The following is a 15,555-nucleotide window of genomic DNA, read 5'->3' on the forward strand; positions in this document are numbered from 1 at the left end:
GACAGCAACCACCTGAGCCACTGCCTGTTCACCCCGCTAACATCCAGAAGGCGAGGTCAGTACAGGTGCATCAAAGCTGGAACCGAGAGACTGAAAAACAGCTTCTATCTCAGGGCCATCAGACTGTTAAACAGCCATCACTAACATTGAGTGGCTGCTGCCAACATACTGACTCAACTCAAGCCACTTAAATAATGGGAAAATGTATGTAATCTATTTATCACTTGCCACTTTATATTATTTATATTAGATAATGTTTACTTAACCTACATTATTCATCTCATATGTATATACTGTATGCCATACCATCTACTGCATCTTGCCATCTTGATGTAATTAGATGTATCACTAGCCACTTTAAACAATGCCACTGTATATAATGTTTTCATAACCTACATTACTCATCTCATATGTATATACTGTACTCTATACCATCTACTGCATCTTGCCATCCTGATGTAATGTATCACTAGCCACCTTAAACAATGCCACTTTATATAATGTTTTCATAACCTACATTACTCATCTCATATGTATATACTGTACTCCATACCATCTATTACATCTTGCCTATGCCGTTCGGCTATCACTCATTTATATATTTTTATGTACATATTCGTCTTTATTCCTTTACACTTGTGTGTACAAGGTAGTTGTTGTGGAATTGGTAGATTACTTGTTAGATATTACTGCATGGTCGGAACTAGAAGCACAAGCATTTCGCTACACTTGCATTAACACCTGCGAACCATGTGTATGTGACAAATACATTTGATTTGATCACTCTATTCAGATAAATTCACATTAATTAATAAAAACGTACATTGTCTACAGTGGCGGTCGGTGACGTTTAAGATGAGGGATGCCGATTTTTTTTTTTTAGGAGCATGGCCTTATTTCTATTACAGCATATTGGAGGTTGCTACAATTTACCCTACGAATGAAAGTTTACAACCTAGGTGCAAAGGGCGAGAGAAAATATTGAGTAATCAAGGTGACAGTCAGTGACACATTCAATACCACCTGACATACTCTTGCCTGCATCAAGCTGATCTATGGTGTAATAATTAGTCCAACAGTTGCAAACAAGAGTTTCTATTGGACAAATTCAGGTATGTTTATCCCTGTTTCGTTACCTTTGCTTCCGTTTAAGAAAAGTTTTTCAACAGAATTGGCAGAATGAATACATCCCTGCAAACACAGTTCACTTTCATAGCAGTCACATACAAACACCATGATCATTTGTTCATTGTATAATTTGTTCTCGCACCTACGCACTCTCCTCCTCTCACCTTTTCAGTACACAATACAACAGCTGTCTGTGACCATGCCATACCATAACCGCTAATCTCTACACACAGCCTACATCGTTGTCACCATATTAGCTAACATCATAGTCAACATCAAGGGCGCAACTTTCACTTGGGACTGGGTGGGCATGACCCCCCCACATTCTAAAATAGCATTTTTGTCCCCCCAATTTTATCATTGCACTGTAATACTAAAAGCGGCATCCGACCATGCGGACACCTCAGAGCAGTCGGGTAGGCTGTTTGGAAGTTTCAGCCGGCTGGATTTAGGACCGCACGGACACCACAGAGCGTGCGGACAGGCTGTGTGAAGGCAAAGCTTCTGAAAGGCATGGTGCTGCTGTCTGCAACAGCTGTCTTTGTGTGTTGTGCTTTGTCTCTGAGATGTAAAAGCAAGCAGAGACACAACTCGCTATAATTTAATTGACTGATGTAGCTGGCAAGGTAACTTCTGTTTGACTTAGCAGAAAAAAAGTATTTATTCCCAGTGCTGAGCTAGTAGTGTAACTGACATGTAACGTTAGCTACAGTAACATCCCCTCTCGACTGAAGATCTGTCTGAAGAGAATGAACTAGCTACCTATTAGCTACCACAGCCAGTTCAGCTCTAGTCTCTAGTTATCTGTCACGTAGCTGTATCTAACAGCTGTTATGTGTATGGAAATGTTTTCTAGCCTTTTTGTCCCGTTTCAACAGAAGTAAATTAACTTGGATAGTTTTCATCGGTTAAGGTACCATTAGAGCTAGCCAAAATCTGCCAAACGTTAGCTAGCTAGCTCATTAACTTTAGCTATTATTTTTGCCTCAATCACACTAGACCTGAATTAAACAATGAAACCAGAGGCCAAATGATTGAAGATCAATATTCTGATGTTTTTTTGACAGCACAATGTGAGTTTTTATTAGTCAGTATAGCAATGTAACGTTATTGATCGGTCAGTTTCCCTAGCAAATTCCCTACTTTTCACATTTACATGGTATAAACAGCTCTACAGGCTATACTGTCATGGTGCACAGTAAGTACACAATACTATGCTCATCATGTCTTAGCAGGATCAGGTGGTGGCAGGTGTCCCAGCAGGGTCAGACAGCAAAGAAAGACCAGTCTACGGAGTTCAGGTGAATTTTGCAGTATATTAGCTATAACAATCAGTGAATGGATACAAAGTTCCATCTTTAATTGATGGATAGACTACGGTCTGGGATCTGGGAATAATGGTCATTTCAATTAATGAACCATTGATTCTATTCTTGGATAATATAATGTATAAATGTACACCAAGGTAATTCTTTATCATGCCTCATCTGAGCAGGATCCGATGGTGACAGGGGTCTCATCAGGGTCAGGCAACCAGGGAAGTCCAGTCTGTGATGGCGCTGAGGTGAACTTTTGCAGATACAACACTTTATTCTCTCTGTGCAGCAAACACCGGACAAGCAAGAAGCTTAAAAGAATGAAACTATTTGAAGGCGGTCTGACAAACCTCAAGTTGATTTCAAAACTGTATCCAAGGTTGATAGAGGCTTTTCCTGATGACACAAAACATGTCAAACAAAAGACCTTGGATACACCTGGGAGACACTATTGATGATGATGAATGGACACAGATACGTTTGAATTCATGTTCATGTAATCTCAGACATAAATTAATGCAGTTTAAGGAGATGTTTATCTTTCAAATGGTGTAAAATAGTTGTATTTTTGAAAAATTTGAATTTTGACATTTATTTGGATTCAAATTTGCCGCTCTTGAAATGCACCTGCTGTTGATGGAGTGCACCACGGGTGGCACGCTAGCGTCCCACCTAGCCCATAGAGGTTAAGACCATCCATAGAGCATACTATACTGACCAAAAATATAAACGCAACATGCCACAATTTTACTGAGTTACTGTTCATCGCCGGAGGCTCCGGACTGGGGACCGTCACCGGAGGCTCCGGACTGGGGACCGTCGCCGCAGGCTCTGGGCCATGGATCATCACTGGAGGCTTCGAGCCATGGATTATCAAAGGAGGCTCCGGGCCATGGATCATCATTGGAGGCTTCGGGCCATGGATCATCACTGGAGGCTTCGTACGTGGAGCCGGAACAGGTCTCACCGGACTGGGGAGATGCACTGGAGGCCGGGTGCGCAGAGCAGGCACAGGGCGTACCAGGCTGAAGAGACACACTGGAGACCGGGTGCGCGGAGCTGGCGCAGGATATACTGGGCCGTGGAGGCGCACTGGAGGTCTGGAGCGTAGGGCTGGCACAACCCGTCCTGGCTGGATGCTCACTTTAGCCCGGCAAGTGCGGGGCGCTGGCACAGGACGAACTAGGCTGTGAAGGCGCACTGGCGACACAGTGCGTAGAGCTGGCACAGGATATCCTGGACCGAGGAGACGCACCGGAGACCAGGAGTGCTGAGCCGGCACAATCCGTCCTGGCAGAATGCTCACTTTAGCCCAGCAAATGCGGGGAGCCGGCAACGAGCACACCGGGCTGTGAATGCACACCGGGCTGTGAATGCGCACCGTATCTCCAGTGCGCATCACCGCATAACACGGTGCCTGACTGGTCACACGCTCCCCACGGTAACCACGGAGAGTTGGCTCAGGTGTCAACCCTGACTCCGCTAATTTCCCCGTGTGACCCCCCCCCCCAAAAAAATTGGAGCTGCCTCTCGGGCTTCCGTCGTTGCCGTGACTCCCGATCTCATCGCCATTCCTCCCTCGCTGCTTCCACCTGTTCCCATGGGAGGCGATCCCATCCGGCCTGGATCTCCTCCCACGTCCAGGATCCTTTGCCATCCAGGATGTCCTCTTATCCTGGCCACGCTGCTTGGTCCGTTTTTGGTGGGAGGTTCTGTAACGCCTGTCGTTGGAATGATGAGAAGTGGACCAAGGTGCAGCGTGGTAAGTGTTCATGATTCTTTATTTTCACAAACACACTCAAACAAAATAACAAAAGGCAAAAAATGAAAGCGTACAGTTCTGTCAGGCAACAGATGCTAAACAGAAAACAACCTCCCACAAACACAGGAAGAAAACAGGCTGCCTAAGTATGATTCCCAATCAGAGACAATGATAGACAGCTGCCTCTGATTGGGAACCACACTCGCCCAAAAACAAAGAAACAGAAAACATAGATTTTCCCACCCGAGTCACACCCTGACCTAACCAAATATAGGGAATAATAAGGATCTCTATGGTCAGGGCGTGACACCTGATTACTTCTTATCCCTTGCACAAATAGCCTACAGCTGTGTCTGTACCGAGCTCACTGGCTCGGGAAACTCTGAGGGCCCAGAATATTTCATACAATGTTTCAAGTTTGCTAGTGCGAGTTTCGGCGACCTAGTTGATACAATGTTTCAATTTCGTTGCAGACAGGACATGAGTAGCAAATGTGATTTATAGGATATTAATTTGCAGGCTGCAATGTTTTTACGTTAGCTTTATGTAGGCTATTTTTACATAGTTGGCAATGGCAATAAAAGTACATTTTGTATTTGTATAATTTTCATTTAGATAGAACGTAGATTAACCCCAGACAATGATTTTGAGACACAAAGACTATTATAAATTAAATGAAACTGTTCCACAAAAATGTAGAAATCAAAATCATAACTGGCACACAGATTGGTAGAAATGGTAAGATAAATTGGCACTCTAAATGGAAAAGGTTGCCGACCGCTGGTGTAGCCTATTACCGGCAACTTCAGGAGCTTAACAGCAGAATCTGCAAAGGCCAGCAGCAGAGGGAGGATGGTCAGGAACAGTTTTTCTTTCTTCTGGTTAGGCTATCTTGATCTCTGGCTCCCTCTTGAGTCATTTGTGTGTCTTGATTATTTAATCAAACAGCATGCTTAAAGCATCAGACCAGTGCAGTAGATATAGCCTAGTTGATTTTATTAAAACACATGTCTATACATGGAAAAATAAACGTAAGAAAATGTTCACCAATTGATTGGTTTATTTTTTTTGTCGTGAACAGCCCTAGTAGAAATGAAGGAAATGAGCTTCAAATACCCCAAAAAATTCTGAGGGAGGACCCCCAGACCCACCGCCAGGTTATGTCCCCCCCACTTCTAAAACCAAAGTTGCGCCCCTGGTCAACATAGCTATCTACTAGAACTAACGCATTAATAAACCTGCTACAATGATGCACCAGAGTGTACAGCAAGCAGTTTGGCAGTTACACCGGCAGGCCACGGGGAACTAAATCAATAAAAACAAAAACTTACCTTGACTTGGAAGAGTTCCAATGTTGGATTTCCATAGCCAGCTAGCTAACATAGCATCCCTCTATGTTTTAGCCGGGTGTTTGAGTAGGTTAAAATAGCTAGCTGCATATATATATATATATATATCTCTCCTCTCTCTCTCTTGCTTCTAATTCATTTTTTATTAAATTAATTTGTTCAAATCTGTTCAACAATTGTCTTCCTCTCTCTTTGAGTCATATTCTCACCACATTTTATGCACTGCAGTGTTAGCTAGCTGTAGCTTATGCTTTTGTACTAGATTCATTCTCTGACCCTTTGATTAGGTCGACATGTCAGTTCATACTGCAAGAGCTCTGATTGGTTGGAGAACATCCTCCGAAAGTTGTCATTCTTACTGTGTAAGTCTATGGAAGGGGGTAAGCACAATGAGCCTCCTATGTTTTGTATTGAAGTCAATGTACCCAGAGGAGGATGGAAACTAGCTTTTCTCCGGCTACACCATGGTGCTACCCCAGAAAGTGCTGTTGAGGCTACGGTAGACCTTCATTGCAAAACAGTGTGTTTTAATCAATTATTTGGTGACGTGAATATATTTAGTATAGTTGTATCTAAAAACGAGAACTTTTTTACTGTTTCACTATTTACATTTTTCTGAAATTCACTGAGGATGGCCTTCCCCTTCCTCCTCTGAGGAAGCTCCACTGATTGTCTATTTCTAATGAACTTATTATATCCAATCCAAACATTTCACTTCTTTATATATATCTATCTCCTTCAATGAAAGCAGTTCTTCCTCTAAGGTTTAATAACCCCAATTGCCCGCCTTAGGCTGCTTCCACTGGATGTTAACATTCACTTCTGCAAATCATGTATGGCCCCCTTTATAATTCCTGAGTAAATAACAGATATTATAACTTGAAGCATTATACTTGCAGGCTGTGTTACCAAGCTCACTTTATACCAAAGAAGAACACTGACTAAGTAATAAGGTTCAGTTCCAAGCAGCGCAGGGCAAGCTGAAGACAGCTCTCCACCCAACACATCTCACTGGATTTGGGGGACGGGGAGATGCTCCCCCTTCTCCCATCCCTCTCCACAGCCACGTTAGCAGATTAAGGCTTAGTAAATCAACAGGGAGACCACTCCATAGAGACAGCTAGGCTAATAGGGGCTAATAAAGGCTGAGCCAGGGGAAGGTGGGATGAGAGATACAATGCAGGCTATAGTATCAGATCAGTTGGCTGGAGTCATTGGTCACTAGTCTCTCCAATAAGAGGGAGTATTTTATGTCATAATATCTCAGTCCCTGTTCTGGAAACAATAGAATACAATGGAATTAATCTCGGAAGCCAGAATCAAATATTCTGTGCTAGCTCCAAATACTATTATTATTATTTTTTTACAGAAACTAAAGAACGATGCAAAATAAATGGTTGATAACATTAAACATTATTATTGAAGCAGGAAGATAAATGACGCAGTACACCTCAAAAATGGAGGCCACTCAATTTATTGTGCTGTGATACCCGTACTATCAAGATTAGAGGACATCATCTTCCACTGTTTAACCGTCATGGTTGCCATCGATCGATTTCTGAAATGGAGGAGGGAATCTCAGCCAGAGCCTCCTTATTACACTCTCATCACCAACCATCATCATCAACTACAGCAACAAATGTCTCCTCCTCCTGATAACACTGTCACACTTATGACATTATATAACGCAAATGTAGCGGTAGGAAACTGTAGGTTATTTTCATCAGCCACAGATCTTGATTAAGCAAAACGACAAAAAAACGAATACCCCGACAACAACACCTCAGTATAACAAGCAAGACAGCAAACAACAGGATCACCCCACGATCACACTTTTTCCTTTTGGTTCCTGGGTCATTCCACTAAAAGAGTGTCTTTTGCATCTGTTTGATATTTTAAGTAGAAATTGTGCACCAATTTTAAAATCATGGTATATTAGTGCCCTTTCATACAGTCCACATGGACAATTAAATTTTTACTATGAATAAAGACTGGCTGAGGAAGATTTTAAACCACTTAACCCCAACATTTCTCAGAGTTCTCACCATCATTGTAGTTTATATAGTTTATTTTGTTGCTTTGACAAAAGCGTGAACTGAACTCTTATTTCAATTTGGTTTAAATATTCCTTTAAAAATATTTTTTACAAAAACAACATTGAACATCTAATAGTCAAATCACAGAGTAAAAGCAGGTGAGCTGGTTCTACTCTTTTTGGCCATTTTCTGGTGTTTTGTGGTGGAAAACTGAGCAGGTTGAGCATAGCACGTTGAGCATAACACGATCCCCATAGATAAACGCAGGATAAAAATTGATTGTCATGAATCTTGCCCTAGAGTTTCTGCAGAGTGGTCACTAGCTGGCACAGCCATAAAGTCATAAAATCGAAACCTAACCTTAACCCTAATGCATAACCCTAACCTTAAAATAAGACCAAAAAGCAACAAAAAAAGAATCATGAATTTCAGCTGGCCCATCTAGCAAAAATCTGTCAGTTATGCCTCCAGGGCAAGATTCATGACAATAAACGTCAACCTGCTAGACCAGGCCTGGGCAAAGGGCGGCCCGGGGGCCGTATGGGGCCCGCGACCTGATTCAATACGGCCCGCGGAATCATGCTCATATCACAAAGAATTTGCATTAGTAAAGTTTTAAAAGCCCAATGAATACTCACCTTTGTGTAATGATTTAACTCTCACCACTTGTGGGACATTTATTTTGAAGGCACGTATAAATAACAACTGCACGAGGACAGACAGTGACTGACAGTCTGACACACGTCACAGTTAAAAATAGTAGCTAGCTAGAAATTGCTTGAAAATGAGTTTTTCATATATTTCAAAGAAAATGAAAGTAGACAATGAATGTAGGGTGTTCCAGCAAGAGTGGACATTTAAATATTTATTCATTGAGGTATCAGGGAAAGCTGTGTGCTTAGTGTGCAAAGAGAGCATCGCTGTCCCGACACTTCCTGACGAAGCATGCAAGAAATATAGGAATATGTCGTCTGAGCAGAGGGCAAGTGCATCGAAAGAGTTGCTTTCTCAGTTACAAAAGCAACAAGGACTTTTCACAAAACTGCATTCAGCAAACGACGGAATTGTGAGAGCTAGCTATGTACTGTCCCACAACATTGCTAAACATAGCAAGCCATTCGCTGAGGGCGAATTCATTAAACAAAGTTTAATTGACCCTGCAGCAATAATTTGCCACGACAAGAAAGAGCTGTTTCAAAATGTTTCCCTGTCAAGACGAACAGGTACACGGTGTGTTGAGGACATTGCAGAAAATAATTGAAAGACAAGGTAAGGCTGAGTTTGGGGAAAGTGCTTAGAAGGGTGGGACCTGAAGTCGGAGATTGCTGAGTTTTTGCAAATTAAAAGGAAAATATGTGGATTTCCCTCAAATGCAAGATAAAAAATGGTTGGCAGATTTTTCCTTCACCATGGACATCATGGCCCTCATGAATGAACTGAATCCCAAACTACAAGGGAAGGGCCTTTTTGCACATCAGATGTACAGCCTTGTCAAAGTCTTCAAGAGAAAATGACTACTCCTGACCCGCCAAGTAGAAGCCAACAATCTCACTCACCTTCTGACACTACTAGTACGTTTCCTATCAGAAGACCAGCGGGAGAAGTATACATTGCTGCTGCGTGCTTTGAACGGTGAGTTTTCTCGTCGTTTTGAGGATTTTCAAGGTGTTGGAATGACATGCTGTTGGTTTCCTCTCCTTCACCTTCAATGTGGATAACGCTCACACTGACCTGCAACTTGAGCTTATCGATCTTCAGTCTGATGCAGCGATTGGAGAACTATTCAAAACAATGACACTGACGAGGTACTATACATCTCTCGATGAACAAATCATTCCAAAGATTAGGAGTCATGCTCAGAAGATGTTTGTACTGTTTTGGTCAACCTATGTAAACTCAGCAAAAAAAGAAACGTCCTCTCACTGTCAACTGCGTTTATTTTCAGCAAACTTAACATGTGTAAATATTTGAATGAATATAAGATTCAACAACTGAGACATAAAATGAACAAGTTCCACAGACATGGAATAATATGTCCCTGAACAAAGGGGGGGGTCAAAATCAAAAGTAACAGTCAGTATCTGGTGTGGCCACCAGCTGCATTAAGTACTGCAGTGCATCTCCTCCTCATGGACTGCACCAGATTTGCCAGTTCTTGCTGTAAGATGTTACCCCAATCTTCCACCAAGGCATCTGCAAGTTCACAGACATTTCTGGGTGGAATGGCCCTAGTCCTCACCCTCCGATCCAACAGGTTCCAGACGTGCTCAATGGGATTGAGATCCGGGCTCTACGCTGGCCATAACAGAACACTGACATTCCTGTCTTGCAGGAAATCACGCACAGAACGAGCAGTATGGCTGGTGGCATTGTCATGCTGGAGGGTCATGTCAGGAGGAGCCTGCAGGAAGGGTACCACATGAGGGAGGAGGATGTCTTCCCTGTAACGCACAGCGTTGAGATTGCCCGCAATGACAACAAGCTCAGTCCGATGATGCTGTGACACACCGCCCCAGACCATGATGGACCCTCCACCTCCAAATCGATCCCGCTCCAGAGTACAGGCCTCGGTGTAACGCTCATTCCTTTGAAGATAAACACAAATCCGACCATCACCCCTGGTGAGACAAAACCGCGACTCGTCAGTGAAGAGCACTTTTTGCCAGTCCTGTCTGGTCCAGCGACGGTGGGTTTGTGCCCATAGGCGACGTTGTTGCCGGTGATGTCTGGTGAGGACCTGTCTTACAACAGGCCTACAAGCCCTCAGTCCAGCCTCTCTCAGCCTATTGCGGACAGTCTGACACTGATGGAGGGATTGTGCATTCCTGGTGTAACTCGGGCAGTTGTTGTTGCCATCCTGTACCTGTCCCGCAGGTGTGATGTTCGGATGTACCGATCCTGTGCAGGCGTTGTTACACGTGGTCTGCCACTGCGAGGACGATCAGCTGTCTGTCCTGTCTCCCTGTAGCGCTGTCTTAGGCGTCTCACAGTACGGACATTGAAATGTATTGCACTGGCCACATCTGCAGTCCTCATGCCTCCTTGCAGCATGCCTAAGGCATGTTCACACAGATGAGCAGGGACCCTGGGCATCTTTCATTTGGTGTTTTTCAGAGTCAGTAGAAAGGCCTCTTTAGTGTCCTAAGTTTTCATAACTGTGACCTTAATTGCCTACCGTCTGTAAGCTGTTAGTGTCTTAATGACCGTTCAACAGGTGCATGTTCATTAATTGTTTATGGTTCATTGAACAAGCATGGGAAACAGTGTTTAAACCCTTTACAATGAAGATCTGTGAAGTTATTTGGATTTTTATGAATTATCTTTGAAAGATAGGGTCCTAAAAAAGGGGCGTTTCTTTTTTTGCTGAGTTTATGTGAACAGACATTTTCAGTGATGAAATATAACAAGTCAAGGCACAGATCATCATTGTATTTATATTCCGGCCCCCTGACCATCCGCTCAAGAAAAAATCGTCCCGCGGCTGAATCTAGTTGATGATCCCTGGCGTAGAGCATTAATGAGTGTAAGCCGTTTGGTGAGGTGGGGAGATGAGGGGGGCTGTGGAAAGTTTGACTGACATTTTAATAGATTTTTTTGTCATAGTACTGCTCCCAAGAAATATGCAAGACAGTCAAGTAAGTTTTAACATTGATTAATTTGAAGATTTGACTATTATGTGTCGGGTATTTATAAAATTCACATCGTGGGCAACTCAAAAAAACATGTTTGACCTTGATCTGAGAAAACACTGACGGTGGAGTAGACCAATGACAGTGGTTTGTTCATAAAATAATGGTTGTTTGTTGACACTGAAAGAACCCCCCATCCCCCCTTCTCTGCATATAAAAAATCAAGAATTGCATTTTAAACTTTTATAGATGGAGGCATCAATAACTTATTAGGGATGGACCCACAGCACAGCGGCATCCAAAGTCAGTGGCCCCACTCTTCCCTTCTCTAAGAGCCACACAGAGATATAACTGCTAAGAGGCCTGTTGTACACTCGTAGAAGGTGCTATCTAGAACCTAAAAGTGTTCTTCGGCTGTCCCCATAGCGCCTTTGAAGAACACTTTTTGGTTCCAGGTAGAACCCTTTTGGTTCCAGGTAGAACCCTTTACACAGAGGGTTCAATCTGGAACCAAAAATGGTTCTCTTATGGGGACAGCCTAAGAACTCCTTTGGAACCCTTTTTTCTAAGAGTGTAGCAAGACTGTGCTTTATGTCGGTATGTCAAACAAACGAATGGCTCCAACCTCTGCAATTCCATTCTTTGTCCTTCCCCTTTGAAATCTGCTGTTGATCTTGGCCAGAAAAATACCCAAGAAATAAAGTACCCCCCTCCCCTCTCTATAAGCATGGTCCCAAGATACATTATAGTGCTCCAAAATAATGGGGGTAAGGGTATTTTCAAACATCTAGGAAACATTTAGTGAGTGTATTACGCAGTGAGTGTATTATGGTCAGAGAGCATTCATAAAATCTCAATTTGGAGAGTGGTTGTTATGTGTGTGTGTACTGTACTATTTCTCATGGTCCCCGGAGGATGACCCAAAAACAAACTGGGAAAATATGGGCCAGTATTTATCAAGTATCTCAGAGTAGGAGTGCTGATCTAGGATCAGGTTCTCCCTGTCCATAATAATCTGATTCCTTATGATCTAAAAGCAAAACTGATCATAGATCAGCATTCGTACTCTGGGACACTTGATGAATATGGGACCTGAAGAGAGGATTATATATCACCAGACTGGAGGAAGAAAAGGTAACGTAGGTGGAGAAATAGGGAACATGAGAAGAGGAGGGAGGGAAAGGAAGGAAGGAAGAAGAAGAGGAAGAGGAGGGAACAGATAGAAATGAGGGATGGAAAGAGAATAGGGGTAGACACTAAATAGCTATTATCCATAAATAACCGAAGAGACAAAGGCTGCATCCCAAATGGCACCCTATTCCCTATGCAGTGCACTACTTTCGACCAGAGCCCTATGGGTGCTATCTAGAACCAAAAAGGGTTATTTGGCTGTCCGCATACGAGAACCATTTGAAGAACCCCTTTTGGAGAGGGTTCTCACCTGGAACCAAAAAGGGTTATCCTATGGGGACAGCCTCAAAATGCTTTTGGAACCCTTTTTTCTAAGAGTGTATGTAGGGAATAGGGTGCCATTTGGGACAAACAAATGCAGACCTGTTCAAATGCAGACCTACAGTGAATCTAAACTGACTTGGTCCACAGTACTAAATCCGTATTATTCAGTACAACAAAAGTGCCAGTTACTAAAGAGTTTTTCTAGAACACGTTTTAATATATCTAGAATATAATCACACACACACAAAAAAACAAACACAAAAAAAAACACACAAAAAACACACTCATAGTCAGTCAAGTTTTACTGTAGCAGAGGCAGGACTTACCGAGGTGTAGAGGAAGCCCTCTCCATTCATGGCTGCATAAAGGCCGGCCTTCACCCCCTGGATGGCCACCACCCGCAGCCCCACCGGGATGAGGTTAAACAGAGCTGAGGAGAGAGAGGAGGGAGAGAGAGAGACAGGGGGAGGAAAAAAGAGATACATGAAGAGATACATGGAGAAAGAGACCGAGAGGGAGAGAGAGACAGAGAGAGAGAGAGAAAGAGAGAGAGACAGGAAGGGATAGGGAGAACAAACACAGGTATAATAAAGGTCATAGTTTATTCCTACCCACCTTACTATTTAAATACAGTACAGCAGTAGAGCAACATCACAGCACTGTGACTTTCACATTTCGGAAGGGTGTTGACTGAATGGAAACCAGGTTCAGTGTTCTCTGGGGGTCATTGTATTGAGTAAGGTAGGCTGTGGAAGGAAAGTGATCTATGGTGGATCTTTGAGGGAATAAGGGAAAAGGTAATAAGCGAATCAGATATGAACCCCAGGTTTGGGGGGGAATGTGCCAACACTCCCTTGTCAGATGCACTGATTCAATTTCACTCAGTGAAAATCGACAGGCTCCTTGGTTGGCCAACAAATTGCCTTTGTAGGCAGAAAAGAGTAATGCATACCAGAGGCCAGGAGAGCAGTGAAGCAAGAGTCCAGAAATGATGTGTATGTGCGTGTGATTGTGCATGCATGTGTGTGGATGTCTAAGCACGATGGGGGTGGATCAAAATAAATGCATGAGGGAGAGTGAAGTGGAGTCAGTGTGAGTGTATGTGTGGGATAAAGAGACTGAACCAATGTGAACATGTGTGTGTGTGTACTTTGTGCAGGGGCGTCATGCCCATAGGCCAGTGGAGGAGAGAGACTGTAGAGTCACACAAACAGCGTTTGATTTGAGTTTAGCTGCCGGTGATAATACTAGCCCCTACCATTTTATGAAGTTGGCTTTAGCTAGCCAGCTAGATAGGTTCCCAATCTCCCAACCTCATAACTAGCTACCAAGCCATGTCATGCTATCAATCAAGTTATAGTAGTTTGTCTAACTACAGGTAACTGCCAAAAAGGAAACACCAACATAATGAGTCTTAATAGGGCGAGCCAGAACAGCTTCAATGCACCTTGGCATAGATTCTACAAGTGTCTGGAGGGATGGTTTGGTATTTGGTATTTTGTTGATGGAAAACACTGTCTCAGCTGCCGCTCCAGAATCTCCCATAAGTGTTCAATTGGGTTGAGATCTGGTGACTAAGACAGCCATGGCATAAGGTTTACATCGTTTTCAAGCTCATCAAACCATTCAATGACCAATCATGCCCGCTGATGGGGGAATAGTCATCCTATGGGGATATAGCCATTGTGGCCAGAATAATGGCCTGCCCAACATTTTTATACATGATGGGATGTTAATTGTTTAATTAACTCAGGAACCACACCTGTGTGGAAGCACCTGCTTTCAATATACACTGAGTATACAAAACATTAGGAACACCTGCGTGTTTCATGACAGACTGACCAGGTGAAAGATATGATCCCTTATTGATGTCACTTGTTAAATCCACTTCAATCAGTGTAGATGAAGGGGAGGAGACAGGTTAAATAATCATTTTTAAGCCTTGAGACAATTGAGACATGGATTGTGTACGTGTGCCATTCAGTAGGTGAATGGGCAAGACAAAATATTTAAGTGCCTTTGAACAGGGTATGGTAGTAGATGCCAAGCGCACAGATTTGAGTGTGTCAAGAGCTGCAACACTGTGTATCAAGAATGGTCCACTTCGCAAAGGACATCCAGCCAACTCGACACAACTGCGGGAAGCACTGGAGACAACATGGGCCAGCATCCCTGTGGAACACTTTAGACAGCTTGTAGAGTCCATGTCCGATGAATTGTGGCTGTTCTGAGGGCAAAAAGGAGTGCAACTTAATATTAGGAAGGTGTTCCTAATGTTTTGTACACTCAGTGTACTTTGTATCCATCATTTACTCAAGTGTTTCCCCTATTTTGGTAATTACCTGTAGCTGGCATGCCTGCTGGCAACTGGGTTGCTAGACTTTAGAAAATAAAGCAATTACTAAATGTACTGAATAAGACTCACAATCCTTTAAATGTCTTACCCAAATTTTAGCAGAATACTTACTTTAAATGTAATCTTGCACCTTATGATAATATCATGATATTTGTGTATTTGTTATGATCCCATGATACAGTGGGGGAAAAAAGTATTTGATCCCCTGCTGATTTTGTATGTTTGCCCACTTACAAAGAAATTATCAGTCTATAATTTTAATAGTAGGTTTATTTGAACAGTGAGAGACAGAATAACAAAAAATGCAGAAAAACACATGTCAAAAATGTTATAAAATGATTTGCATTTTAATGAGGGAAATAAGTATTTGACCCCTCTGCAAAACATGACTTAGTATTTGGTGGCAAAACCCTTGTTGGCAATCACAGAGGTCAGACGTTTCTTGTAGTTGGCCACCAGGTTTGCACACATCTCAGGAGGGATTTTGTCCCACTCCTCTTCACAGATCTTCTCCAAGTCATTAA

General features: G+C 42.8%; 1 protein-coding gene across 3 annotated transcripts in view; it reads right to left on the reverse strand.

Moving 5' to 3' along the window:
• LOC106579787 (fibroblast growth factor 12) overlaps positions 1-15,555 on the reverse strand; it is a 164,017-nt gene that overhangs the window by 13,079 nt on the left and 135,383 nt on the right. For all 3 annotated transcript variants that reach the window (XM_082966135.1, XM_045704247.2, XM_082966133.1), the window contains exon 3: positions 13,002-13,105. In XM_082966135.1, coding sequence (XP_082822261.1) covers positions 13,002-13,105 — 104 coding nt within the window. The remainder of the gene's footprint in view (positions 1-13,001; positions 13,106-15,555) is intronic.

The sequence above is a fragment of the Salmo salar genome, chromosome 20 (assembly GCF_965601325.2).
Source record: "Salmo salar chromosome 20, fSalSal1, whole genome shotgun sequence".
Taxonomy (NCBI): domain Eukaryota; kingdom Metazoa; phylum Chordata; class Actinopteri; order Salmoniformes; family Salmonidae; genus Salmo; species Salmo salar.